At 32.8% G+C, this 27,874-nt stretch overlaps 1 protein-coding gene across 1 annotated transcript; it reads right to left on the bottom strand.

The window, feature by feature from the left end:
• Positions 1-2,038: 2,038 nt before the first annotated feature.
• On the bottom strand, positions 2,039-25,378 carry LOTGIDRAFT_233665 (hypothetical protein; the record flags this gene model as incomplete). The annotated part of the gene is made up of 26 exons (XM_009060412.1): positions 2,039-2,059; positions 13,663-13,729; positions 13,966-14,051; positions 14,459-14,549; positions 14,848-14,971; positions 15,234-15,342; positions 15,648-15,739; positions 16,018-16,213; positions 16,335-16,575; positions 16,919-17,144; positions 17,535-17,714; positions 18,040-18,172; positions 18,478-18,584; positions 18,843-19,004; positions 19,331-20,369; positions 20,663-20,913; positions 21,081-21,222; positions 21,538-21,673; positions 21,791-21,973; positions 22,121-22,255; positions 22,619-22,739; positions 22,954-23,034; positions 23,422-23,586; positions 23,937-24,059; positions 24,332-24,818; positions 25,232-25,378. 26 exons carry the CDS (start codon positions 25,376-25,378, stop codon positions 2,039-2,041), a joined length of 4,845 nt encoding a protein of 1,614 aa, XP_009058660.1.
• Positions 25,379-27,874: the final 2,496 nt, after the last annotated feature.

Raw genomic sequence — 27,874 nt, 5'->3', positions numbered from 1 at the left:
GTCGAGATGGTGAAAACCTGAGATAAAACTAAAGTCTCTGACAGTCTGCTTTAACTATTCCGGGAAATTACAGGATACTGTCAATAAAAACAACTTTTTAACATGCAATTTATCAAAGTTCAAAATCATTACATTAACCTACATCTAAAATCTAAACAAATAGTGGAATTTTCCTACTATAGAAACTATAATAAATATCCGTACTAAAAAGACAATTACTTTAATAAAAACCTCGTAAAAAGTATTGCAAAATCGGGAGTATTAGTTGTATATTAGTGGATTCCTCCAAAGAGAAGTATCATCAGGTGTTTCGAATGAGCATGCATGGTCTGCATTGTTTACAGAAACTAAAATAAAAATCCGTACAAGACAATTTCGTTAATCAAAGTTTCGTCTAAAGTATTGCAAAATCGGGAGTAAAAGTTGTATAGCAGTAACTCCTCCAAAGAAAAGTACCATCAGGTGTTTCACAACACACACTATTATTTCAATACCTTGCCACTTTTCAAATGATGAAAAAAAAATAACAGTGACTTTAGATTTGTAGTTGACTAATTGATAAAAAGAATCAGAAGAAAGGTGTAAAGTAAAAGATCGACATTAAAGCAATCACGTTTTAAGCAATTTCTTCAAAAAATATTTGCAAGTTCTTTACTATTCTAGATCTTACTGTGGGATATTGGCAATTTAATAACCTGGCATAATACATTATTGGGCATAATATAATGACTAGCTAGTCATAGAATATATTTTGCCTCTATCAGGCTTTGACTCATTTCGATGCAAAAAAAATACATGATTAATGTTTGATGTATATTTATTAATGATCATTTTCAATAAACAATATAAATTATTCAATAAATATAAATATTATAATACATAAATAAATAATTAGATGGATGGAATAATTTTAATTATTATAATACTGTAAAAATGGAGGGATCTTTTGTTTTGGCTGGGTTTTGTGCAGTTTTAAACAAAAATGTATTAGTAGTGTAATTTCTCATCAATCCCAATGCTTTAGAATTTAAAATGTGATGTTGTATTGTGTAATATATATTTAAGTTTCAATCAATTTTTATATTTAAAACACAATATTTTTGCAATCATATTTGTTTGGAATTTTTCAATACTTAAAGTCTTTAAATGGCATTTATCAATTGTGAGTACGATATATAGACACAGCTTTATGGAACAACAAATTTAACCAGTGATTGTTGTTCTATAAACCTTTGTCTATATATTCTACCAATACTTGTTTGAAGAATCTTTTTTGAGTATGAAATGTAGTAATTTTTTTTCTTATAAAATTTATTATCACATCAAAGATTCTGAGGTCAGAATTTTTTTACTTATATTTTACTTTTTGTTTTATTGTCCTTATAATGCTGTTTATTGACATGAAAATCATGAGAATATGGAATGAATGGATTCTGTAAAATGGATGGAGTAGATTATCACAGAAACGCTTAATAATCCTCAAATATAAACTTTATTTATCAATTAGAACCATTGCCTACTCTGGTAATATACTGATCACTGTCTTATAAATCATTCATTAAAGCATAAATATATTGAACACAGCAAAATAATGTTATAATACTGATCAAGAAAACCAATTGGATATGATTTCTTGTGAAGAAAATGGAAATGTATGAAAACTCTAGAAAGTTAAATGATGTAATGAATCATAATTTAAGAAAATGGCAACAGGTATATAGTTTCTCCTGAAGGTAAATAAATGTAGTAGAATGTATTTGAACAGAAATGGTAAATTAACTTGTATTTAATGCTGGGTTAACTTGGAGTTTGACTTCAACCATTAATACTGTTTGAGAAATATTTGAACTGGACTGGTACCATTTGATGATCTGGGTATTTTTTCACAAAGCATCTATCTTTTCAGGAATCATCTCTGATCTTCTGGTGAATAGAAACCTGACTTCCTGGCATCAGTTTATTAAAAAAAAATGGCAGCAATTTGTGAGCCTGGAAATCAAATTTATAAAAATGCGAGAATTTACATAAATAATTGGATTTAAGTCAAATGCTTCTCTCCCTGAAAAAAAAAACTGGGAAAAGATGAAAACAATGATAAAAAAGGGAAACAAAAAATCAAGAAGCAGAAAAAGAAAGAATCACAGAGAAGAAGAACCAAAAAACTTTGAAAAAGATATTCTCAGATTTTTTGACACAAAAAGAATAAAATATACATAAATATAAAAACTGTCAATAATTTTAATTATTACCTCTAGGGATAATAAGATAATATCTTAGATACCTACATTATAAATATTAAGATATAGAAATATTAAAACAGAACATGAAACATGTTGTTATTCAGAGTTTCAAACTATGTGATCTTCAGATGTATATAGAAATAAAAACAAAGCACTAAAGTCTTTGAAGATGATATCTTTTTGAGAACAGGTCTAATGAAATGAAAAGAATGGAGTTTTCCTAAGGACCCGTTGGTAAAAAGGATCCTTAATTGTGAACCTGAGTTGTTATCCTTGTAAAATATAGTTCTTTCTTTCTTTCAGGTCAAGTGCTAAATATTTTGCTAATAAGCAGTTTTTTTGTTCTGCACAAAAGCAGGACTCGATTAACAAGAACGTTGTTTCTGATGTCCACAAAACAAGATACCCCAAAAATTGCTTCAGTATCAAATCATTAATTTCATTCCAAATTCCAATAACACTTTAACGAAATTTTAAGTCAAGTATTTCGAAACCAAACATTGAAATGTCAAGTTCATTTTTTATTTCAACATCATCATGATGAAAATACTCTACTGCTGCCCTTATAGCTCTCTATATCATTAAATTACAGTTTAAAATTGATTAAAACCAGCTTGAATAACCCCTAATCTAGCCCCAAGATGTTTGCCTAAATCTTTAAAAACACTCGAAGAGACGCAATCCATATGTTATGGCGTTAATGACAGATTCTGGTGTAAAGACACGTAATAGTAATGTTCAGTTTAAAGCTACCGTGAGCCAGTTTATTTGATGCTAAAAACATCAGAGATTCTGAAATATATTCTCATGGCAACTTTCATTATTGACAACCATACACAACTGGTAATCACTATGGTGTGAAGGTAGAGATTCTGAAATATAAATTCTATAAGAGGTATGATACAAATATTCTAACTGTATTGAAAAATAAACCTAATAATTAAACACCATTTAGTGGTACTAAGGCATCATTGATTTAATATTGGAATTTCAAAATGGTACCAAATAAAGCTGGACAGGTACTTTATGCACATTTAACCATAATAGTCTGGTCAAACACAACCTTTCACAAGTCACCAAATACAATAATGTTAATCTATGGTATCTACTACAGGGGCCCTTACACAATCACCAGTTGTGTATGGTTTTGAATAAAAATAGCAGTCATAAGTTTCGAACAGTCTCATGACCACTTTCATTATTGACAATCATAAACAACTGGTACATGTATATTACTATGGTGTGAGGGCCCCTAAAGATGGTACCTACTAAGATAGGCAAGTCACTTTACAATTTCATTCTTAAATGACTTGCTCCTATCATTATAAACACAGAAAGGTGTTATTCAGCACAAAATGTCAATCTAATTCATTTAAAATTCTCAGTGTATCACTCTCTCATCAAATTAACCAAGCAATTCTATTTTAATTAGTGAAAATAAAATCTGATTATATTACATACGAGTTTGTAACAATGTAATCTCCGAGTAAAATGGCACAGCAGGATTTTAATCTCAAACCCCAGAATTTTATTTCACTTTCTTGTTTGTACTTAAGATAATGAGACCTCCACCATTTTTCAATTACAAAGAAAATTTGCGTGATTTCAGGAGAAAAAATAAAGCTTTAGAGATTTTTTCCAAACCTTCAAATGAAATGGATAAAGTAGATTACTCTTCCTCTTCGCATCTTCACAATGTCAAGCTATTACAAACTTGTCTTATACCTTGACTGCAATAACCACTATTCTTGTATTGATTGTACGCCAGCAAATACAGCCCTAAACAGAAAGCTTCTAAACATAATGGTTTTGTGTCGATGCATCTGATTGGCTGTATTGCTAGTGTAAAAACCAATCAAATCACTTCATTTACAAACTTTACAGGCAAATATTGGCTATTGCAGTCAAGGTATAAGTACAAAGTTTTTAATAGCTTGACATTGTGAAGATGAAGTTTGTAATAGCTTGACATTGTGAAGATGAAGTTTGTAATAGCTTGACATTGTGAAGATGAAGTTTGTAATAGCTTGACATTGTGAAGATGAAGTTTGTAATAGCTTGACATTGTGAAGATGAAGTTTGTAATAGCTTGACATTGTGAAGATGAAGTTTGTAATAGCTTGACATTGTGAAGATGAAGTTTGTAATAGCTTGACATTGTGAAGATGAAGTTTGTAATAGCTTGACATTGTGAAGATGAAGTTTGTAATAGCTTGACATTGTGAAGATGAAGTTTGTAATAGCTTGACATTGTGAAGATGCCCATCCTCAAGTTCCTACTCCATTCTGACACAAAATACTTTTCATGACAAATGTATTATTCAAAGTTATAATTTTCATTGGTTGACAATATCAAATGTAAAGTGTAAAATGTAACTATTTTGTTTCTATGAAAAATACAAAGTGTTTTAAACAATATGAACTTACTCAGTACATTAAAGATAATGTTACAATTTTTAAAAACTTAAGACAAAACATCATTGATTATAGTAAGTTGTAATATCAAAACACAAAGCTTAATTGTTAATCAAATTAGATAGTGGATCATATACAATAACTCCTACTTTGCCTTGAAGTTAGTGAAATAAAAACTTTGACCAATTATCTTTCAGGATCACTAGGATTGACTTGGGGGATCTCAAAATTGAAATTCTCAACATGAAATTCAGATATTCAAATAAGTGTTTCTCTATAAATAATATAAAAATATAATATAATATTTCCCTCATTTGGTAACGTTGGTCTGAGGCCTTATTCTCAAAAAACTGAACTTAAGATGATTTTAGTATTCGAGTCATCTCATTGGTCGAACACTAACATTGATTTTAAAATCAGTTTTATTAATCCAATTTCATTACTGAATATTTTACATATGGATTTTATTTTACTTAAGTTTAAGTCCCCTGAACCTCGTTTCTCGAAAGTTTGAGCGACTAAACTTTTATCTAAAGTGAAGAAAAATGTTATTTTAATTTATAACGTTTATGTCCATACGTTAATCTACAATATTTTAAGAAACAGGGACCTGACCAAAACAATAATTTGAGTTTTATCATCAAAATAAAGTCAAGTATTTAAATGGAGAAGTTATGTTGATGATGATCACACTACCTCAGGGTTAACACCGCTAACAGTCAAACCATGTTAAATCTCATCTCACAGATATCAGAATAATTACTCCGAGATAAACTGATCACAACATTATTTACTAAAACATGGACATAGCTTCAGGTCATTACAATAACTCATTTGAACTAGGAACTCGGTTAAAAAACAAAAAAACATCTAAAAAACTTTATGTGGACAATATCAACTACCAAATATCATTATTTGCTATTATGAGAGACCAAATATGATTTAGATGCATTATGCAAAATTATTAAGGTAACTCAAAAGGAGCTTAAAGAACTTTTTATATATATCAGGAATACTAATTGCATCAATTTCCATTCCAATTTTCAATCAGACGTCTGTGGTTCTTGCAATTCCACTAAAACTTAACGTTTTATGACGTCATTATAGCAAAAGCTGCTTTTGATATACAAGGAGCTCTGCGATAGTGACGTCATAAAACACTTAGTTTTATTGAAATTGCAGGAACCACAGACGTCTGATTGAAAATAGGAATGGTGTAAATTGATGCTATCAGTGTCCCCTAAATATATAAATATTTGAGAAAACCTCTTTACAATCCCTGAATTGTAATCTTTTAAACAGAATCTGTCATTTGAAAGTAGACCAAAAGTAACATTTGAAAGTAGACCAAAAGTAACATTTGAAAGTAGACCAAAAGTAACATTTGAAAGTAGAACAAAAGTAACATTTGAAAGTAGAACAAAAATAACATTTGAAAGTAGAACAAAAGTAACATTTGAAAGTAGACCAAAAGTAACATTTGAAAGTAGACCAAAAGTAACATTTGAAAGTAGACCAAAAGTAACATTTGAAAGTAGAACAAAAATAACATTTGAAAGTAGAACAAAAGTAACATTTGAAAGTAGAACAAAAGTAACATTTGAAAGTAGAACAAAAGTAACAGTATATTTTGATCTAACTCTGAATAAGAATCAGTGAAGTAGTTCTTGTTGTTAAAATGTTTCATATTATTTATCATAAATCAATCTTTAATAGAATTATCACAGTGAAAATTATCTATTAAATTTTAAATGTCTAGCTCATTAGAAATAGAAATATTTAAAATTCTTGTCAACAGATTGTGTTACCCAATTCTTGTACAATTTTTAAGAGAAATTTAATAATGACAGAAAACGTAACGAGAATTTGAATGACGGATATCTTTCCACTAACAACATCATAAATTTAAATTTGATATTTTCACGCTGTCTCTTAACGACAAATAAATATGGTGGTTTAGTCAATTTACACTTTATTTCCTTCTCAGAAATTTGGCCGTGATGATCTAACTTCCACACGTTCAACAGAAATCGGTTATCCTGTATAAATTAAATTATTTCTTCACGATGCCTTCCAGATGTAATGATTAATTATTTTTATTTCCATATCTCCTTTTTAATCAAATTATTCTCACGTATAAACGGCACGTTAACGCTATTTGTTGTTATAAATAGAACACAGTAATAACACCAGTGTGTTGATTGGGTGCTGTAACCACCATATTTTGTTATGTAATAAGATCGCAGGTCACTATATTGCATATTTGAACTGATTTTAGTGTTTTGTTAATGGCTCGTTAAATCGTTTATAGAAACAGTGTGGTCATTTCAGAAAGATGGTGTAATTAAGAAAATAATTAAAAGTCTACATCTGATCTCCACAAACAAGTTATAATTATAATATCTTCTTATGGAGGGTGTATAGAAATGTCTGTAAATCACTCTGGTATCTTCTTTCCTTATTTAGTTTATATTCTAACAACAGATTAGGCTTTTGGCAATTTGGCGAACAAATTTTTTTAAACATATTTCCCTCTCGTTTTTTTGCCATTTTTTGTACCATATAATTGTGAATATAATACGCAGGAATCAGCCCCGTCGTCAGGAATGAATTGGTGCTGGGTCTCAGATTTTGTACTCAGAAAATTTGAAGAATTAAAGGCCCATAGAACTCAATTCTTACAATTTTGAGCTGCCAAAAATGTATCAAAATCTAGATGAATGAATCAATCTCTGCTGAAGTGAAGAAAGTTTTGATGGGGCTTAATTCTCACTTGCTGGGGACCTGCCCCCGCGGACCCCACCCTAACGACAGTGCTGGCAGGAATGTACAATGCCCAGCCTATTGTTACTCCCATAAAATTGGGAAAAATTCATTTACCCATAAACAATGCGCACACCTTATTTAAGTCAAAATAGAACGTACTTCACTGTCATGGGTCCCCTTAATTCAACACCACCCAAGTCAACAACCAATCATTATCTTTATATCTAAAGTTCAAACTAAAATAAACTATTTCACGATGGTTTTGAAAGTTTAAAATATGAAAGCTAGTATTAATTATGGTATTGATTCACAAGTTGGTAGTAAAACCAGTATTTTCTGTAAAAACTACTCTGACAGTGTTTATAAACGCAATGTAACACTATAATTATATTTTACCGTGTCACGCTACGATCGATAACATTTTACGATACATAAACAGTGTAGTAAAGATATTGACTTCCTTTCTCGTAAAATAATATAAACATTTCTATATACTGAGTCTATTAATATTAAAATAAATGAAATAGAATTTTACGTCCTGCTTTTCTGGACTTGAAGGCAAAGGATCACCATGCAGTGTATAATGAGGAAAATTTTACCAGAACAACAAGTATTGCAGGATCTTGAACATGCACAGCCTGTAGCATACAGGGCCTCTGTTTATTGTCCTATCTGAGACTAACCGCTTTTTCCATGTCAGCCCTTCTGTCCTGCAACACTGACAGGGGGAAACTGGGTTCAAAACTCCAAAGGTATTATCTTATAGACGTATATATATTGCTAGAATATACTCTGAAAACATGCTTCTTTTGATAAATTTACAATTCATCGGTGAAAACAAAACAAACCAAATTTTTGAAAAAGGTTCTTTATAAGTTTACGTCACAGCAAGCTCTCCCTATCATATAAAATCTTCCCTTGCTGATATCATGAAGAGAGGAAAAAAACTTGATAGTTGTTTACGACAGTTATAAACCCATTAATTCTGCCGTTACACTTCATACACTAGATTACAGCTCCGCAACAAATTATAGCCCCGCAACAAATAACATGTTACCATAGAAAATTTAAATACCCAAGCACATGAAATAAACACTTTCTTTTGTTATTAATTTGTTCAGAAGCAATTTTCTCTCTTATCTAGCAATAAATTTTCCTGATAAAAATGAAAATTGAAAGTTGTTTTTATGGTGAATGCAATCTGGTTGAAAGAGAACAAATATTAGGTTTGGTTTATCAGTGCAAGCAGAAGGGCTTTAGGTAAACACTAGTTATTTTATAACCCACTTTATCAAGATCTTTTTTGGATTGAATTTAAAATTTGACAGAGATGTGTTGTAAATTATGACAGCTATGTGCTAAGTATATTATCATCCAAGAAACTGTCTGGAATTAAATTTTTTCCCTAAAAAATGGTTTGTTCCAATCGAACATAAATAACAAACATATTATGACTAGTAAACAGAATCTTTTTAAGATTTCTCTAAAATTCAATTTTAATATTTTCTGGTCTTTAAATTAATTTAAACTGGCAACCTACGTTTCAGACATAAAACCCTTATCAGAACAGCTGTTTTGAAAATGTAACAAAAATGCTTTAGAAAATCTTGGCCTATATTATACTTTGAAACATTTTAAAAAAATTTTTTTTGGCTGAAATTAGATTGTAAATGATAATCAAAATGAAATGATTAAATTAATTCCATCTTTAACTCTTCAGAATGTCGGCAATATTTCCCGTTCCCTACTGAGAGTATCTGTCAATTCACCAGAATTTCTGTGTCGAATTTAATTTTGACATCAATATTTCATCAAATAAATTCTGTGAATTTCCGTTCACCAGCCATTACTTGATTGTTAAATGACATGGTTTAAATAATTAAAATATTATCAAGAATTATAATTTTATTTTGAAAGTGTTAACACAATATCTTAATATTACTATCTATTATGTGGTAATTGTTATTAGTAAAAGAATAGTCATAACTATCTATATTTTATATTAGGAACAGCAGACCTTAATTCTTTATTTTTAAATATCAAAAATATAAACTATATTTATATTAACGTACAGTCAGTTTGATATAAGATTCAGACATCAAATTGACATCTTTTCCAAATTTATAAAAAGACCGGAACATACAGGAATAAAAATTACCATGACCATAAAACAGAAAAAGAAATATTTTGACTACAATATATTTTGTTAAGTCTCTTTTCCAAATTGATAAAAAGACCGTAGCAATAACACTCCAAACCAAAACATTGAAAGGAAAAGAAAATATTTTGACAACAATACATTCAAATTATAGTTAAATAAAAACTAGTTCACCTCCGTTAAAAAATGGAATCAATATTTTGAACCAAGTTTAACTCAACGTGACTTTCCTTTATTCCTTTTAATCAAGTGAGGAACGCGAGCAGATAAAACTTGCCACTTTTTAATACAATTGTCAATTCTTTTCGTAATCGCGAACTACTCATCCGAAATATTGAATTCATTCAGCGATACTCTCAGGGCCATTTTTTATTCAAAATTAAAAATACTTGTGTTGATACTTGCGGCCTTTTGGTTTGTTTTAAAGAAATCAATGTTAAACAACTGTACGATATTGTAGAATTTCTAGTTATGTTGGTATTAAATGTACTTTAAGTTGCTGTCAGGGGTCTGGAGGGGTGAAATTTAAATCAAAGTAAAGTGTTTCTATTAAAGAATGGTCTCGCATGATTGAGTTTAATTCTAAGCTTTCCATGTAATATTATTCATTGATGTATCATTTAGAAAACTTATTTGAATACTTTGTTCAAAGCTATACAAGCTTAATTTGTCCTAATTCTTTACACTCTATGTAGAACTTAATTCATATCTTACAGGAGTATCATTGTTGATATTTATTTTGAATACTGATTTCAATGAATAAGATTTGAACGACATTTTTTCAAAGATGTACATTCAAAATTTGTCATATTTTGTTATTTTTATGAAATTTAATTCAAGGTAAGAAACATAATGAAATATTTAAATTTCAGCAACAATTGTAACAATATCAAACTGTTTCAAACCTGACAACATGGACAGAATAATTAGAATAAAATGAAGAAGAGGCTATTATCGTTTATACTCGATGTCACGCGTTAAAAAACAACGAAATTAAATTACACCGAGTAGAATTGACGTTAATTTAATGAGGTAATGATGCGATAATACCAACTTGATATTTTCCAGATATCACGTAATATTGTTCCCAGAGTTAACTTGTTGTATCTGATGTTTTTAGGAAGAATTATTTAAAATAATACATTTTGAGTTCTCAGTTTTAAGAATGTGTTTGAAAATTAATTTGTTGTGCTGAATCAAACCAATGTACATTTCTTTGGGAAATATTTTTGAAATGAAATACATTTATTGCGATGTGTCATCAAATTTTTTTGAATTCTCGGCTTTGAAATTATTAATTTTGTATCCATTTCTAAGTTTCAATATTTTATTATTTGTTTAACATGTGTACTTTCTTGAGGAAAATAATTTGTACAAGGAAACAAACATTTTGAATAAAAAAACTTATCTTTAATATCCACTTTCAAATAATTCTTTGAGTTTTGAGTTTTGAAATGTTATTTCTCTAATGAATAGGTCATGAATTTGATTCTTTGGTCTACAATTTTTCTTCTTTTTTGTAAATAGATGATATTTTTTTGACAATGTTTACAATACAACTATAATTTTGTTTAATTTCATCGTTAATTTACATCTTGTGTTGTGTACAAGTAAATATTAAAACACTTGTCAAGAAAGTAATCAAAGTAATTACTGTTATCGGTGCCAGATGTCGGTGCCAATATGACATCAGTTCCTATATTTATAGTTTGATATCCTGACAGTCATAAAATTCACCGCCACGACCATAAATAATCGGTAAATTTAATTAACTAGTTGTACACAATGGATCTTAATTAGATTAACAAAGTTCGTGGCAGTGCATACCAGGAGTGTTAATCTTGATCGCTGAAATAGCCAGTAATGTTTGGCTAGGGTGACAGATGTAGAAAAGTTCCAAAATTTCTAATAGCACAAGGTTTCTTTTAATACTATATTTTAATTCGGTCGTCAATTACACTACGCTTAGCATCTCGAAAAAGAAATTGTAAGAAAATTTAAAACAAGAGTAATAGTAAAAGTTATTTTTCTAGTAATTTAGTGTTTTTGGTTTTTATTATGAGCCAGGGTTGGGACCTTGAAAGCCCTACTTGTGGTTTACGAAATGTTTTTCTACCCTCAAGTCAAAAAATATTAAATACTAAGATAGTCCGATGATATGTAAATCTTTTCCGATATGTTAATCTTTTTATCTTTTGATAAGAAGTCAGCCTCAAGGCCCAGAATGTTACATTTTTATTCATTTCATGAATTACCTTGTAACAAAGAAATGTATTTGAAGGGATTGTAATTTCTTAATTCCAGTCAGATGTCTGTGGTTCCTGCAATTCCACTAAAACTTTATGTTTGATGACGTCACTAATCTCAAAATATGCTTTATCCCATAAAGGCCTTCGCTATTAGTGACATCATCAAACGCTTAGTTTCAGTGAAATTATAGGAACCACAGACATCTGATTGAAAATTGGAATGGTGTAAATTGATGCTATCAGTGTCTCCGATACACATACAAAATTTAGAAAACTCTTTACAATCTCTTTAACAAGAACCACAGACATCTGATTGAAAATTGGAATGGTGCAAATTGATGCTATCAGTGTCTCTGATACACATACAAAATTTAGAAAATCTCTTAACAATCTCTTTAAGAAAACAAATATTTTGAAGCAAAGTGATTAAAATGTAATACTTTAAGAAATAAACAATGATTACTTTATAATCATCTAAAATCAATAACCAAGGAAAAGAACATATCAATATCCAACCGTCGGATATACACTGATCAGAATTATAAAATGTGCAATAAAAATATGAATATCAATAACATAATAACATGGTGATTGTTTACACTAATAGAAATATCATGTACCATAAACAAATAATACTAGGTTTAAATCAGGTAATAAAAACTAGTTCAAGTTTCAACTATAATGATTAGTTTATTATTGATGATTACGTTAACTTATTATTTGATTATTATCATATTAATCATCTAGGCTTAATTAAAGACACTCTATTCCATAATTCATAGAATTAAAGCATGAGATTGGCAAAGCTGGCTCTTTCAGCAAAACACTTTCTAAACTTGTGATTAAAGACACTATATTCCAGAATTTACCGACTTCAAAACATAGGAGAAAAGAGGGACTGAAACCATGATGACTGATGGACAGAGATGTTTAACCATTTGAAAACTCTTGAAGAATTTAACTAGCTAGCGATGTTTTCACATATTTTGTTAGATAGTTTAATTTATTATTGTGGTTTAACTCTTGGTTTTGTATATATGAGGCAGCAAGGGCTTACTCCTACCATACTCTGGTTAATATCTATGAGGGTGCTGTGACAGATATATACAAGTATCAGTATTATTGACAAAGCCAGCTGAGTCAGTAGATGTCTGTATTTGAGGCTTTTAATTGTGTGGATAACAGTTTTGTACAGAAACATTTCTGGCATACAATGACTTTAAATCAAGGTAGTCAAATAATTTGTGGTAAAAGTTAATAATAGTTCAATATTACAAACGAATTATTTAATTATTCAATTTGTTAATAATAAACATATTAACAAGTTATATCATTGATTGATGTGTTTAAAATAGAGAATAATTAAAAGAAGAATAAGCTAATAAAAGATTGTAGCAATAGTATCGAAGTAAAAAAACGTGAATTGATCTGTGAGAATATATAAATGAATGAATGTAAGACTTTTACAGAAATAAAGAACATTCAGATATTTAACAGGCTTTCAGAGAACGTACGATAATTTCAGGGTCAAAGGTTGTGCTCGATTGGAGAGTTCTGAACAGGTTCCATCTGTCCCAGTTCTGGCCTCAATCGAACATCAACAATTAAGAGCATTCAGAATAGGTACGCTAATTTCAGAGTCTATGATGGTGCTTGATTAGTGAGTTCTGAACAGGTTCTGTCTGTTCTAATTCTGGCCTCAATCAAACGCCTGTTTGGGAATTCATGACCAATCGTCAGAAGTCACAAAAGCAGAATGGGAACTTCATAGATTATATTCAACTGACCCCAAATCCTATGCACCTCAATAAAAAGAAAAGTTAATGTTCCCTACCTGTGGAACTGTGGAAGATCTCAGTATTAATGAACCATATTTCTTCATTATAGAATCACCATGAATACTATAATTATAAACAAACAGACTTAATAAACCACTGTGAAGACTTTTGGATGATAACCCAGAATATAACCCACAACCATCTATTCGCTTGGTAGTATCTAGTAAATGAAGTCAAGATTCCAAATCTTTAACAGACTGAATTACAGCTTGACTCTTAAGGGTCTGAAGATCTTTCATCTTCTAAAGCTTGGTTTAATAGAACAGGAATAGCATGAAAATAATAAGGGACACGCTTACCTATCTAGAAGGGTATCGAAGGAAATGACAGCATTATCTCTCTGTACAGCTAATACTAGACAAGGTCCCATAGTTAGTAATGGTACCTATAAATATAAATACCAAATTTTACATGTCATACTCTGTCAAATACTGCTTTACACAACGATTGTAAACAATGAAATGAATGGAGTTTTACATCCTACTTTTCTGCACCATGTGCGCTAATGATGACAGGCAACGCCATGCAAGGTGCAATGAGGGAAATTTTGCAAGGACAGCAGCATTAAGCTACTCTTTTTGATTTCCAACAGTCAAGGGATCTTTAATATGCACAGCCTGTAGCATTGTTTAATATCCTATTTGAACGTTTAGACAGTTTTTCCATGTAGGATGACAGAGCAATTAAGATATATCAGAATAGAACGTTAATATTTGCTCCTCTGAGTTTCACCCTGTATATTATCACAGACAGTAAGTTTCAGGTCTAATTTCAAACTATTAAACTATTTACCTGTTTAAAACTACCAGCCTCTAATAAACATAGAAATTGTTCTGTCTGATTCTGTGATAACGTCACCATTCTAGCACCAACTATCCTAAACCTAAAATTACAAACATTCATTCTTTCCATTTCGCTTTGCTTGGAATTGAGACTTACTGATGAATATTGTTAAAAATCATTTAGCATAAAAAAAATGGAAATTTGATGAAAATAACCCTAAAATTTCCAAATTTTGGATGACCATTCAAAACCTGCTGTGTAAATTATGAGCTGTATGGCGCAAAGTCAAAATATCTTTAAGATATCCATATACTTAAGTAATGTTTTATTTTTACATGTTCAATCTACACAGCTCTGCCGGTTTTTTGAGTGGAAGAGACAAAGGATTTTCAACTTACCCTTCAGAAATAAGGGCTTCGATGACCTCCACATAACCTTGACCTTTCAATCTTGGGGTCAAACCTAATAATGGCGGTGATAATAACAAACAGTTTGTTTGCACCAATAAACTGGCATGAATATCTACAAAAAATAAGTATAAATAAACAAAATTCAAAAAGCTTGTCTAAGAATAGGTCAATGCTCAGCAGTAAGCAATGAGGCAACTTTTAACAGGAATGACTCAAATCAAAGACTTATTCTCCCCAAACACTTTGGTAGCTTTGAAATTTAAAAAATGATTCATATTTCTTGTAACATGTATGAGTAGTATCAATATATTGAGACGATTATGACCCAATTTGGATGGAACAAAGAAAGTGAAATTTGGAAAACTTCGACCAACCTGCCATAGAAGAATCTTCATAATTCAAACTTTCCCCTCTATAGTCTATTTCAATATTTCTATGTAATTTATAGTCTATATCAATAATCTGATCTTCTAGTAGCGCAGCCTGAAAAAAATTGTTATCAAATTGTGATATTTTAAATTTCAAAATCTTGGAAAGTGTTTGAGTTGGTACACAAATAACCATCAATGATTAAATTAAAATTTAAAAAAAAAATGTCTTTGAAGATAATCTTGGGATTATAAGAGAAGGCAGCAGAAGCTTGTTTTATCTTACTCAATATTCCCATTTCAGATAAATAACCCACTGGAAGACACAACTAAAAATTTAAGATGGATCCTCAAAGCTACAGAGACCTGTTCTTCAAATAACAGCAATTTCTGTGGTCAGTACAAAGTGGGTAGGCCTACCTGAGTCTGATTGTCTAAAGATTCAGATAGTAAAATATCTTCATTGAAAAATATTCTCAATTCTTCTACTGCTTGACAATAATTTACTGATCCTGAAATAAAGGGCAGGGCATACCTTCAATAACTCACAGCCCTAATATAATAACAGCCTTACCCCGGGGACATTTCATAATATGATAATCTTGACAGACAACACAAGTTTGAAAAAACAAATCAGTTTTGACCAACAATGAGTAATCTGTGAAACATTGCCTATTTTAACAACCCTAACGTTTAAAGTTGCACTGTGGCCAGATAATTATGTTCCTGTAGAAGGGGAGATAAATATATTTTTAATATAAAATCCAGACCACAAAGAAATGATATTTACCATACAGTCCATTGGCTACTGGATCAGATCCAAATATACCACGCCATAAAAACTGACTCTTTCTCCGTGCTGCCTGTGGATCTAATGGTCCTAGAATATCTACCAGTTTAAATACAGCGTTCTCACGTTCAAGACATAGTAATATTACTGGACCTGACACCAGGTGGAGCTTTTGTTTCTCTTTCACGGACTCATCCTGAAGCAAAAATAACCAATCTAGTAAGAACCACCCCTGTCTTGAATTTCAAAGATAGCAGTCAAAAAAGAAGTGTACGAAACAGAAATGAATGATACTCAATAGTTGCAAAAGGCCTTACCTCTTCACTGAGTGACTGGACAATCACATCAGCTTGATTATCATCTAGAACATCCAGTCTTAAGCCAACCACTTTGAATCCTTCTTGTACAATTTTCTTCAGTAATTTTGATAAACATTGTTTTTTGACGGCTCCGGGTTTGACTAATAGAAACGTCCTGATTGGCTGGGGACCTTGTTTCATTATTTCAAATATATTGGTTACAGTTTTGTGTCCTTCGTTTTTGACTTTTGTCTGCATTCTGAAACAAAACAAAAGTAGAAAATAAGCTACAATTTCAAGGAACTGAAGAACTCAAGGTATTGTTATGGAAACTTAAACCAGCTATGGAATACATGTAGATGCAAAACTAGAAAACAATTTCCCTTTTTTGTTTGTCTCCAATTGAAAGTCAACCTTAGTCCCCTAAAGATAACTCACTCTGATCAAAACTTCATGTTACAGCCAACTATGACATATTTCGTCATTTATCTTTGTCGAAAATGAAAAATTAAACAAATTCAATATCTCATCAATATGCGCATATTCATACAATATAATCAAAACTGGTGTCCAAAATTCATTTCTGCTTCAAAGATACTTACAATAATGATTCAGGTATATACGGCAACAGTGGTCGGGCGGAGTTATCTATAAATAGCTCGTGCTTGGTGAAGAATAATCTCGCGAAGTTGTAGGCCTCTTCCGGGGTGTGAGACATCAGTTTATGAAGCGGTGTTTTATTGGGTTGGTTTAGTACACCAGGTGGCACTATACTCTCTAGTTGTTTAAAGGCGTTGACCCCTCTTAATGCTAGTATAAATGCTGGTTCTATAATGGATAAGAATTTATCATCAAGGCAGGTTTGATGGCGCCAATCATTTTGAGATCTTGAGAGCCAAAATATTTAAGTGAGGAACTGAAACTATGTTCCACACCTGAGTAGGACTGTCATTTGTAGGAGATTTGTAGAATTTAGTACAGTTGCAAATAAGAATAACAGTTATAAGTTTAGAACACAACTCTCATGTAACTGAGTTGTGAGTTGTCTTCAGAACTCTTGATCACTTTCATTATTACACAACCATACACTACTTGTAATCATTATAGTTTGAGGGTATCTTCATTTCTTCATAATGAAACCCTTCAATCATCTTCATTATTTAGAAGTACAACTAAGATTTCAATGCATGAATAAAAAATTTCAATATGTCCACTTACCTGATGTAAGGCGATGAATGCTTTCCTTCCATAATTTATCACCCACTTCAATAGGAGTAACTTCTTTAGCTTGTGATGTACTTAACACAGGTAGCCATTTTAACCCGAGTAATTCAGCACCTTGAGATAGAGGGGAGATAACTGGTGTTCTACTGTATGGTATCACATTCAATAGTTGACCTAAAATGAGACGATGGCTATTTAATAATCCATTTAGGACTAAATCTTCACAATGTCAAGTTATTACAAACTTTGTCTTATACCTTGACTACATTAGCCACTATTCTTGTATTTCATAATGCAGCTAATTGATTGGATTGAACGCCAGGGAATACAACCAATCAGAGCCCTCAAGAGAAAGTCTGTCGACATTTTGGCTTATGGTTTACATTCTTTCTGTCAAGGTCTCCTATTGACTGTATTCACTGACTTACAATCCAATCAAATCGCGAGTGAAATAAGAGTTAAGAGTGGTTAGAAGATGATGCAGATACTGTAGACTTACCAATAAAAAGACCAGAAGATTTCTGTATATTGAACCCATGTAATACAACTATCACTATCTGTTCTAATTCAGGATTGGTATACAGAGCTGGTTGAATATAACTAGGTCCTGATAGGGTATCATAGTCAGGACACTGAAAAAAAAGAGAAAATATTCACAGTGCCCATTTTTTTTTTATCGTATTGTATTCACGTATCGATGGATATGAAGAGCTTTATATCTATACTCCCAGAATCGACAGAGAAAGTAACATTCTCCACAATTTGAATGGATTTGCAGATTGTCACGATAAACTTTTTCATAAACAAAGCTGAATGACAAAAAGGATGATTTTGACTCAAACACTCTGGAGCACTACAATTCAATTACTGCTAAAAGCTTCGAGTTCTGTCCTAGTTTCTTCCTTCATGTGATTGTTCTTTGTTTATATCAACTTACCCTAGAGAACTCCCCACCAAGACCTGCCAATACATCTTCAGTATAAGTAACAGCATGAAATAACTGTTTAGATGTGACTGGTGAACAGAGTCTACTCTGTATTGAGTCTGGAATAATCAAGAATTAAATAAGTGAAAAAAAAGATCAATCCAATATCTGCTTTGCATGCCTCGAAAATATCTCTGGCTGATTGCATACAATAAGCCAAGGGTTCTTCGTCCAAGGCTGAGTTTTGATGTGCACAAATTTTTTTATATTGCATTAGATAGAGTGCTGTTTTCAGATCAAGACCAGCGTATCAGATCCTTAATTTTGATCCCTGATTCTGGTCGAATGTCAACTTTGGAATTTATCAAAGTACTTACCCATCAGGCCTTTCAGTGTCAGCTGCACCATGAAGGCTTCAATCAGACTCGCAGCGTTATGTGCACAGTTCTCTTTTTCTAATAATAATACCGTAGCTGGATATTCTAGTCTATCACTGATATTCTCATTGAGAAAGACTGGACAATCTGTACTATCAATACCTGTCAACAAAAACTCAATGTTTAAAGAGCAAGGAGAGAGATAGCTGGATAAAAATTCTCCCGCTATGAATATCAAATTACATGGCTAGATATTCCAGTCTACATCAGTATCCTCATTGATAAGTACTGGATATTCAGCTCTATCAATACCTGAGAAAAACAAATTGAAAGTAGACAACATGTGAACATGATTAACAAGATAGCCTCATTGGAGCATTTTTTCTGCATTCATTTGCTGCTTCCAATGTTTTGCCTGTCTGTTATTGTGGATTTTGAGTTTTGTTTTGCGGTTCAGATCGTTAGTACTTGTTTTTATTTATTCTTACCCAATAATCCTGCTCTTCTGCTAGATAATCTCAATCTTTTTACACCTCGAATCTGGAAACCACGTCTCTGACAAGTTGACATCAAAATGCCCAGAGCAGACGGCAAAAACAATGGACTAATGACAAGAAACATGTCACCCTTGGTTGTAGCTGTCAATGTTGCTAGGGGTCTTTGAGTAGGAATATCTTCTGCTTTACAATCAGTCAAAGATCCACGTTTTCCTTTACGACTTTTTGGACTTCCAGATCTCAAGTGATCTTTACGTTTGTACGGTTGTCCGACTTCAAAACTTCCAGTTGACGGAATTCGACCAGCAAACCACCGAGTCATTTCACTCAAAACACGATTTGAATTCCTTGGACAAAATAACAAACACTCTTCTCTGGATTCACCTCCAAATTGAGCACAAAGAGAATTTGGATCTGTCCGTCTGGCTAGAACAGGATCAGACGGGCCGACTGCATCCAGCCAAATAGATCGCGCAAAAGTTCCACGAATCGCTAGGGCCAACACTGGACCCACATTGTTCAGCAATTCCAAATCAGATCTATCACTAGGTGACTCAGCAGAAGTCAAGTTTAAAAATTCAGAAGTTGGGTAGAGCAGACGCACACCTGCTATATCCAAACCTTCCTGTAGAATACGAATCATTATTCCCATCAACGATCCAGGATCATGATAGATCTTTTTATACACTAAGGACATCGTGTTCTGAGTTTCATAGTCTACAGATTCCTCATCCAGTCCTTGATCAAGCTTGCTCTCTTCATTATCTACCGTCTGCCAAAAATACCCGGTAGCCATTTTGAAAATTCGGTTAGCTGCTTGTGGATCTTGATGAACTTCAATGAATGATGCAAGCGGTTTGTCTGTGATGTTCGGTAAAGGTGGAATGTATGTGTACGATTTTAAATCTGGAATGTCTCCCTTTGGTCCCTCAACTTCCATAGATACGATGCCTAGTAACCATGGACACACAGACAGCAATGTGTAAGTGGTAAGAAAATTGTGGACATACTGCATAAACGGATTTCCACCCTGAAAAAAAATACGAGAAAAATTACAATATATTCTACCTCCTACATCCATATACACAAAAATATTGATTTAAACAGGAATTTTCAACCTTTTTCTTTCTATTACCTTTTTAAGGTCCCTTGAAGATTGTATTACCTCCCTTACCCCCTATAAATCATTACAATTTCCGGATTTTCTCTTAGCTTACCCTACAACCTTTTTATATCTGAGAATATAGTCTGAATAGAACAACTTGTCCAATTATTTTATGCCGGATTACAAAGTGCCTCATTACCTCTAAAAATTTGACCTACTTGATATTTTTTAGATTTAAAGGACTGGATAGATTTAGGATCAAAATGTTCGGTTGGCATGATGGCCACCACCAGGTAGAGCTTGTCTTCTAATACAATCTGCTGTAAGCCCACAACATAAAATGGCTGCCAAGGATTCGTTTCAGCACTGTGTTTATCACCTGCTGCCCTCTGGAGGAACGTGAAATCATCAGGAACAAGGGAAGCAAGCCATGTCAGTAATGTGGTATATGAGGCTGACAGACCTTCACCTGAAATATGCAAAAGGTGATAAGTTAAAATGGATACTGCATAAGTTAGGAATGCCATGAATACGAGAAAACAGAAAACCAATTTGATGGAATTGCATTCATTTGAATAATGGTATGCATTAAAAATGAGATTTTAATTTGGGATTGGATTGTTAAGAAAACCTTACCTGTGTCCACACTCTGGTTTGTTCTGTTTTTATGTAGAATTATCTCCCCATTGCAAGCCAGATGTATTTTTAGTAACAAACAAGTCTGATCAGGGGCCATTACTCTGGGTAAAGTACTAGGAGCAGGTTCAAAAGATGCTTCCTGGAAAAAAGAGGGCAAATCATTTTGTGAGTTTTGCTAGGACAGCGACTTAGGCTTACTTTTTATCAATTTGAACTTTCATTGAAATGTACATCCTCTAGCACACAGGGCTTCAGCTGCTCATAGACTAAACACTGGTACCCAGTCAGCCCCTCGGACCTGCATCACTGACAGGGGGAAACAGGGTTGAAAAATCTGAAGGGATAATCTTGACATATGCAGTGTTTGAACTCTGGATTTCAGGTTACTGAGCAAGCGTCTAACTCACTGAGCTACTGCAGCTCCAATTTTCATAACAAGTAGTATTATACTGACCATATCATACAGAGTAGGTGTGGCTTCAGCAGTCGGCTGTAAACCATTGATAGATGCTGCTGGTCGAACAGCTTCTAATCTCTGTGATATTCTTATTCTGTGTTCTCTTTCTTTCTCTTTCTCTTCTCTCACTTTCCTGGTATTAAATAAATTAATGAAAGAATCAACAAACAAACAACAAACAAACAAACGTTTTGTTACTCAAATATGTGACTAAGCTAAAAGCAGTTGACTCAGAGACTTAAACCGTTACCTTGCAACTTCCATTTGTCTGTCTTTCTCTAGCTGAGCAGCTCTTTGTTTCTTCACTGTCTCCTGGTCAAGTATCGTGTCCGAGCTACTGGAAGTGACATCAGATGATCTAGTGGCGCCATCTTTACTAGGAGATTTCTCTGATAAATTAATAACTCTCTGAGGCTGTTTAAAACTTGATTTACTGATGGAAAAAAAATATAATTAAAATTTATTTTTCTATTTCTTTATTTTACAAATATTTCACTCACAGTCATTTTACACTGAAGCTAGACTTAAAAAAACAAGTCAATGAAATTAGGTTTTGGCACAAAAATAGTAAAATGTTTACCTTTGGGGCGATTTGGCCTTATTTGGTAGTAAATCAGTCGATGTACCCTGGGACACCAGTTTCTGTTTAATTTTACGTCTTTCTTTAATCCATCTTTCAGTTTCATCTTCAGATTCACTTGAGTCTTCTTCATGTCTGCAAAAAACAAGATGGAGTCAGTGAAAACGGAGCCCTCTGCTTTTTTTTTTTTATAAGAGTGGAGTTAATTGTAACACACTTGCGTTACATATTATGTCAAGTGCACCAGCAGAGCATGACAGAGCTTACCTCTCTACATATAAAAGGCCTCCCTATTTATGTACTCTTATCTTAAATCAAAAATACAATTCAGCATCCTCAATTTTAAGGTAGCCTCGCTGTGCTTGGCAACAACTTTTTTTGCACTAGTTGTATTCAAAGACAATATCTGCCAATCACCCTGTTCTAATAAAGGTTGGCACCACACTTACAAATATTCCTGGCATTGTTAGTGTTTTTAATTAAATACAGGTAACTTACTGTTGGTTGTGTATTTTTAAAATGGCCTGCACTCTCTCTATTTTCTGTTTCTCTTCTTCTCGATGTTTCTCAAATCCTCTCAGATCAATGAAGACTGTATCAGATTTATTTATAGTAACTACTGAAATAGTACCAAATATTATCCTTTAACTTAGTTTGATCAAAGGCTCCGTATTCGGGGGTTGATTCTGATGTTGAATATTTGTAAATAGTCTTCAGATGTACTAGAACTACACGAAAATCACAGAATCCCTTCAAATATACCTCAAAAAAGACACTTTCATCTAATGCATTCAAAGTTTTTAGAGTTAAAATATCAATCTATTTAAAATTACCAGGTTTAGCTGCTACTGTAGGTTGAGGTAGGTCTGTTGTATTAGTTCCCATACTACATGTATTCTTTACAACTTCTACATCTAAAATATACAGATAATATTTAACACAACTTGATAATGTACCTGGTTCCTTCACTATTATCCCAGCTTTATATGGATACAGATAATCCATGAAAGATCAGTATCAAGAGGTGTGGCCAAGGATCAGCTGAGAGACAGGTTTCTTGTGAAGCTAAGTTGTTATCCTTGTAAAATATAGCTGTTTCTTTCTTTTCATTCTTTTTGTAAAATATACTTATGATGGATTTAACTTTAATTTGTCAAGTCTATTTAAGAAAATATTGAATAATAAAGAAAAGCTTACTTTTTGTTTCAGAGTAATAGAAACTACTCAAAGCAAACTTATATTATATAAATAATAACTAAAAAGTAAAATGGAATCACTCTCCATTCAGACATCAGTATTACCTTTTTCCACGTCTGCCTTCTTATTCCATTTATCTTGAGATTTATCATAAATTATTTTATTATCTTCTATAGTAGCCCCGGTCTGAGGGTTGATCTCAGTTAGACCTGTAGCACCATGTTTCACTGATAACTGAGCCAGTTTCTCTATCAATGTCAACTCTTCTCCTGAAATATTGTAACAAGTCAGATTTCCATTTTGAGAAGTGATACAGATAGCTAAAATTGTTTGTAAAGGCAACATTTGATTGGATTGCTAGAGAAAACAACCAATCAGAGTCCAGACAGAAGGTCTGTAAACGATAAGCCATCATGTCTATAGTCTTTATGTCCAAGGCTCTCATTGGCTGTTTTTGCTGGCCTACAATCCAATCACTGCATTCCATGATACAAGAACAGTGACTATAAGGTATAAGACAATATTTGTAATAAGTTGATATTGTGAAGATGGATAGCACCATGATATTGGTAGTATCCGCACCTGAGAATGGTAAAGAACTCCTGGAATCCAGACTCACCAGAGCTGTCTGTAGTTGAAGCATCTCCACTACCGATTCTAGATAGAGATAGATCTAGCCAGGCTGGTCTAACTGGAGATACCCCATACTGATTGTCTTCATTGATATTAGCTAATACTGAATCTAAAAAAAACATTTCCATTTAGACTAAGATTTGATTTTCATTGAGCACTAACATTCTGTTCAGCTGCAACAAACACACCACCATACAGGCTGAGCATCACAAAAGAGCAAGCTTATTCCACAGTCCTGGCAAAATTTCCCTCATAGCACACAGCCGACCCCTAAAAATTATGACACAAATAACAGAGATGTAATGACTTGCTGATTGTCAAAATTGTAATAAACAGATATTCAGAGCTGCATCTTTTTTTATATCAATTTAAGCCACTCACCCAAGTCAACGTTTTCAAATACAGTTAAAGGTAACAGAGGAGTTGCTGATTCCACAAATATTTTATAGTCTTCAGTCTTCTTCTCTTTCTGTCCATCTTGTTTCTCAGGAGTTGTGTCTGATAGCAAATCTTCTGTCGTACTTGTAGCGATCTCTACACGTGTAGCAGACGCTGTTTGTATACGCATCAGATCATTCGGTAGTCCTGAACGAGTTTGAGAAATGTCTCTCTCTAATTCTGCCCAATTATTGAATCCAGAACCAGCAAAGTCTGCGTTCACGTCAAATAATGAAATGTCATCTACATTGACAGGGTTAGATAACTCTGATTGCTTGTTACAATGGGGAGATAACTCTCCTGGCTTATCAGACACCTTATTACTATGGAGACAAGTATCAAGATCTTTATCTTCATCCAGTAATTCTAAAGATTTTAAATTTCTTTGAAATATCAGTGGTTCATCTGTTACATCAGAATCTGAACTTATCTGGAATAAAATTTTAAGACATCTTTAATCAAATCTTTTGAGTATTTTGAGATATCGGTAGTCTACCAGTCTTCATCAAATAATATCATGAATCATACTATAATATTAGTACTTTTAATGATCAATTAAGTGAAGTGAACTCTAGTTCACCCAACACAATGTTGACTGTTGGTGCTCTGAAAGGGTCAACAATCATTGTATAGCTAAAAAAATGGAGTTATAAATTGTAAATCGACTACTAAAATCAGTTTTGAAAGGTTAGCTTAAACTATGACATCATTAGGTCAAAGTTCAGATGAATCTAATTACACATCAACATTTGGAACGCAGATCTGGAATGATAGATGTGAACTGGTAAAAAGGGAAATTCCATCTTGATGTAACTCATTCAGATGAAAGACCGTTATACTTACATCACCGAAATCAAAATCAATAGACGGGAGATTTTGTTCAACTTCTGAGAATATTGAAGCTAGTTGTGGTTTGAGTAAAGATGGAGTTGTCTTTCCTTCTTTTTTATCTAAAGTTTCTTCTTCATCACTATCATCACTGGATTCCATGGTTACAAAACGGTCTGAAATGATAAAATTATCAAATATAATAAATATATAGTTAAAAATTTTGTTCAGTCTTTAACTGATAAATCTTTGGCAATTGCCCAATTGAAATATAAGACTAAAAAAACAATGATTTAGCAAAATCAGGCTATTCTTGATTGAAAAAACTTTTGCCTATGCTATGTAACACGTTTGAGGCTTTCCAGTCATTAGAACTAGACTGTCTTAATTACCAAATGTTAATATCTAGCTTCATCTGTACTGTATATCAATCATAAATTCATTATATTAAATATTATGTATGCAAGGCTAGTAGTATCCTAGGTTTTTTAAATCCCATCAACTAAACAGTATCGCGTTAGTAAAGCATAGTTTAAGACTAGTCTGAAACAATACTTCATAAACAAAATAAAAAGTTGTTTTTGTGGGGTTTTTTTCAACAAAAAACCGAAAGTTCATATTTCATAACGTCAAATCGCCCATCCAATCCCATAGCAATTATGTAAACAACCGTCACTCAATTTGTTTACAAGTTTTAGGCCGATTTGTGAGCGACGAAATCAGTGGACGAGAAAGAGAAATAATGTCAACAAACAAACCCTTAATTTTTGTCATTTCTTTTTCGTGTGGGTCAATTTCTTATTTCTAATTCCTTCACTAGCATTCAAAATAAAACATCAACATTTTCCCAACTTGAGGAATCTGCCATTTTAATTCCCCGGATGTATACGAAATATGAAACGGATAGATTATGGAATTTAGAGATCACCAATTCATTCAGACTTAGTCCGTGTTTAAACTTGTCGACAACAGATTTTAAGAGACAAAGGGCTTTGTTAAATAGCTAAACGGGTTCAAAAGATTTATTATTAGTTAATAAATTACACATTATTTCTGATTGTTAGTAGATTAAGATTAGTTCAGGCAAATTCAGAAATATCCGAAAAGGAGCCGCCACTATAAGAACCGTGTTTTGGAGCTAGAAGAGTATATTTCTGGTGGAATAGGCCCACTATTTCGGTGCTTATTACCACGATTATCAGGCTTATTCTTTTTCTTGTTCGACGTCTACAGGTGATTCCTGTTATTCCAGACAGATTATCGCAAAAATAGTGTCTTTGAATGACATTTAGGCTACTCTCTGGCCACATTGAGTTCTAAATTGAATTTTTCTCTCATGTCACAAATATTCAAAATATGATTTTCAAGTGCATACCAATTGTCTTAGAATGCCTTTGGATCCATGAATATATAAGTTTTGAAAATTTTGCACTTGAAATGAACACACTTCTCTCCAAGAAATTTCATGTGAAAATGACACATTTTGAACTGAAAATCTCCCTCTGTAAAATCATAGTTTCAAATAAGTTTGTTTTCAATGGTTGGCATTTTCATCAACCAAAAGACAATCTTCTAAGACTCTCAGCAATATTTGGAGATTAATATTTCAATTCATACGAAAATGATAGCCAAAATGTGATTTAGAACTTGATGTGGCCAGAGAGTAGGAATTGTGAGAATGATGTGAGTACGATAGACACAGCTTTATGGCACCCGAGGACGACGGGGGAAACACATCGAAACGTTGCATAAAATTTTAACCAGTGAATGATGTTCTATAAAGCCGTGTCTATAGGTAATCAAATAGTGACCAAAATCTTTGAAAGCACTATAAAATTCAGTTGGCAGCACCAGCTCGATTCGAATGGAGAGATTTGAATATTTTGGCTATATAGACGGCTCATTTCTTTCCGGGGAGCCGCAGTGGTTCAGTGAGTTAGACGCTTGCTCGCTAACCCGAAGGTCCAGGGTTCAATCCCGGGCATACGTCGAGATAATACATTCTGATTTTTCAACCCGACCGCTTTCCCCTTGTCAGTGATGCAGGTTGGAGGGACTGACGTGCAAAAATCGTCTTGTCTTTTGGATGGGACAATAAACCGAGGCCCTGTGTGCTACAGGCTGTGCACGTAAAGATCCCTCGACAGTTGGAAATGGCTAAAAGGCTAATGCCGCTCTCCTGGCAAAATTTCCCTCATTGCACCCTACATGGCGTTGCCTGTATTCATTTTATTTCTTTCCAATAGATTAGTCAGTACGATGCCTCAACCCCTCTCCCTTGCCCCGTACAGAAAAACGGGCTACAATTTCTTTGTCCCACATTATTCCTGCAGGCATCCGATCCCTTGGGGTGCGGCTACTGAGATACAAAATTTAAATCTTCCCGCCATTCCGAAACATATTCTGGTATTGCCACATAGTAAACAATCGTTCATAACGCAGTATCTAACATGTTTACTATGACGAATCGCTGTTAGTATTGATTGTAGGTCTGGACTAGCTAGTTTCCGTAGTCTTGTACTCACTAACATTACTAGTTCAACTTTATATTTCACAGTATTTCCTCATCGTGTTTATTGTTCTGACTTATTGTTTAAATTTGGTGTGTATTATGAGCAATAACGCCCGGTTGAACTGCAGAAGATTGCATTGAAAATA

This window comes from Lottia gigantea (genome assembly GCF_000327385.1).
Source record: "Lottia gigantea unplaced genomic scaffold LOTGIsca_42, whole genome shotgun sequence".
Taxonomy (NCBI): domain Eukaryota; kingdom Metazoa; phylum Mollusca; class Gastropoda; family Lottiidae; genus Lottia; species Lottia gigantea.
The sequence above is the reverse complement of the archived record's forward strand: the minus strand, read 5'-3'. Positions and strand labels throughout refer to the sequence as shown.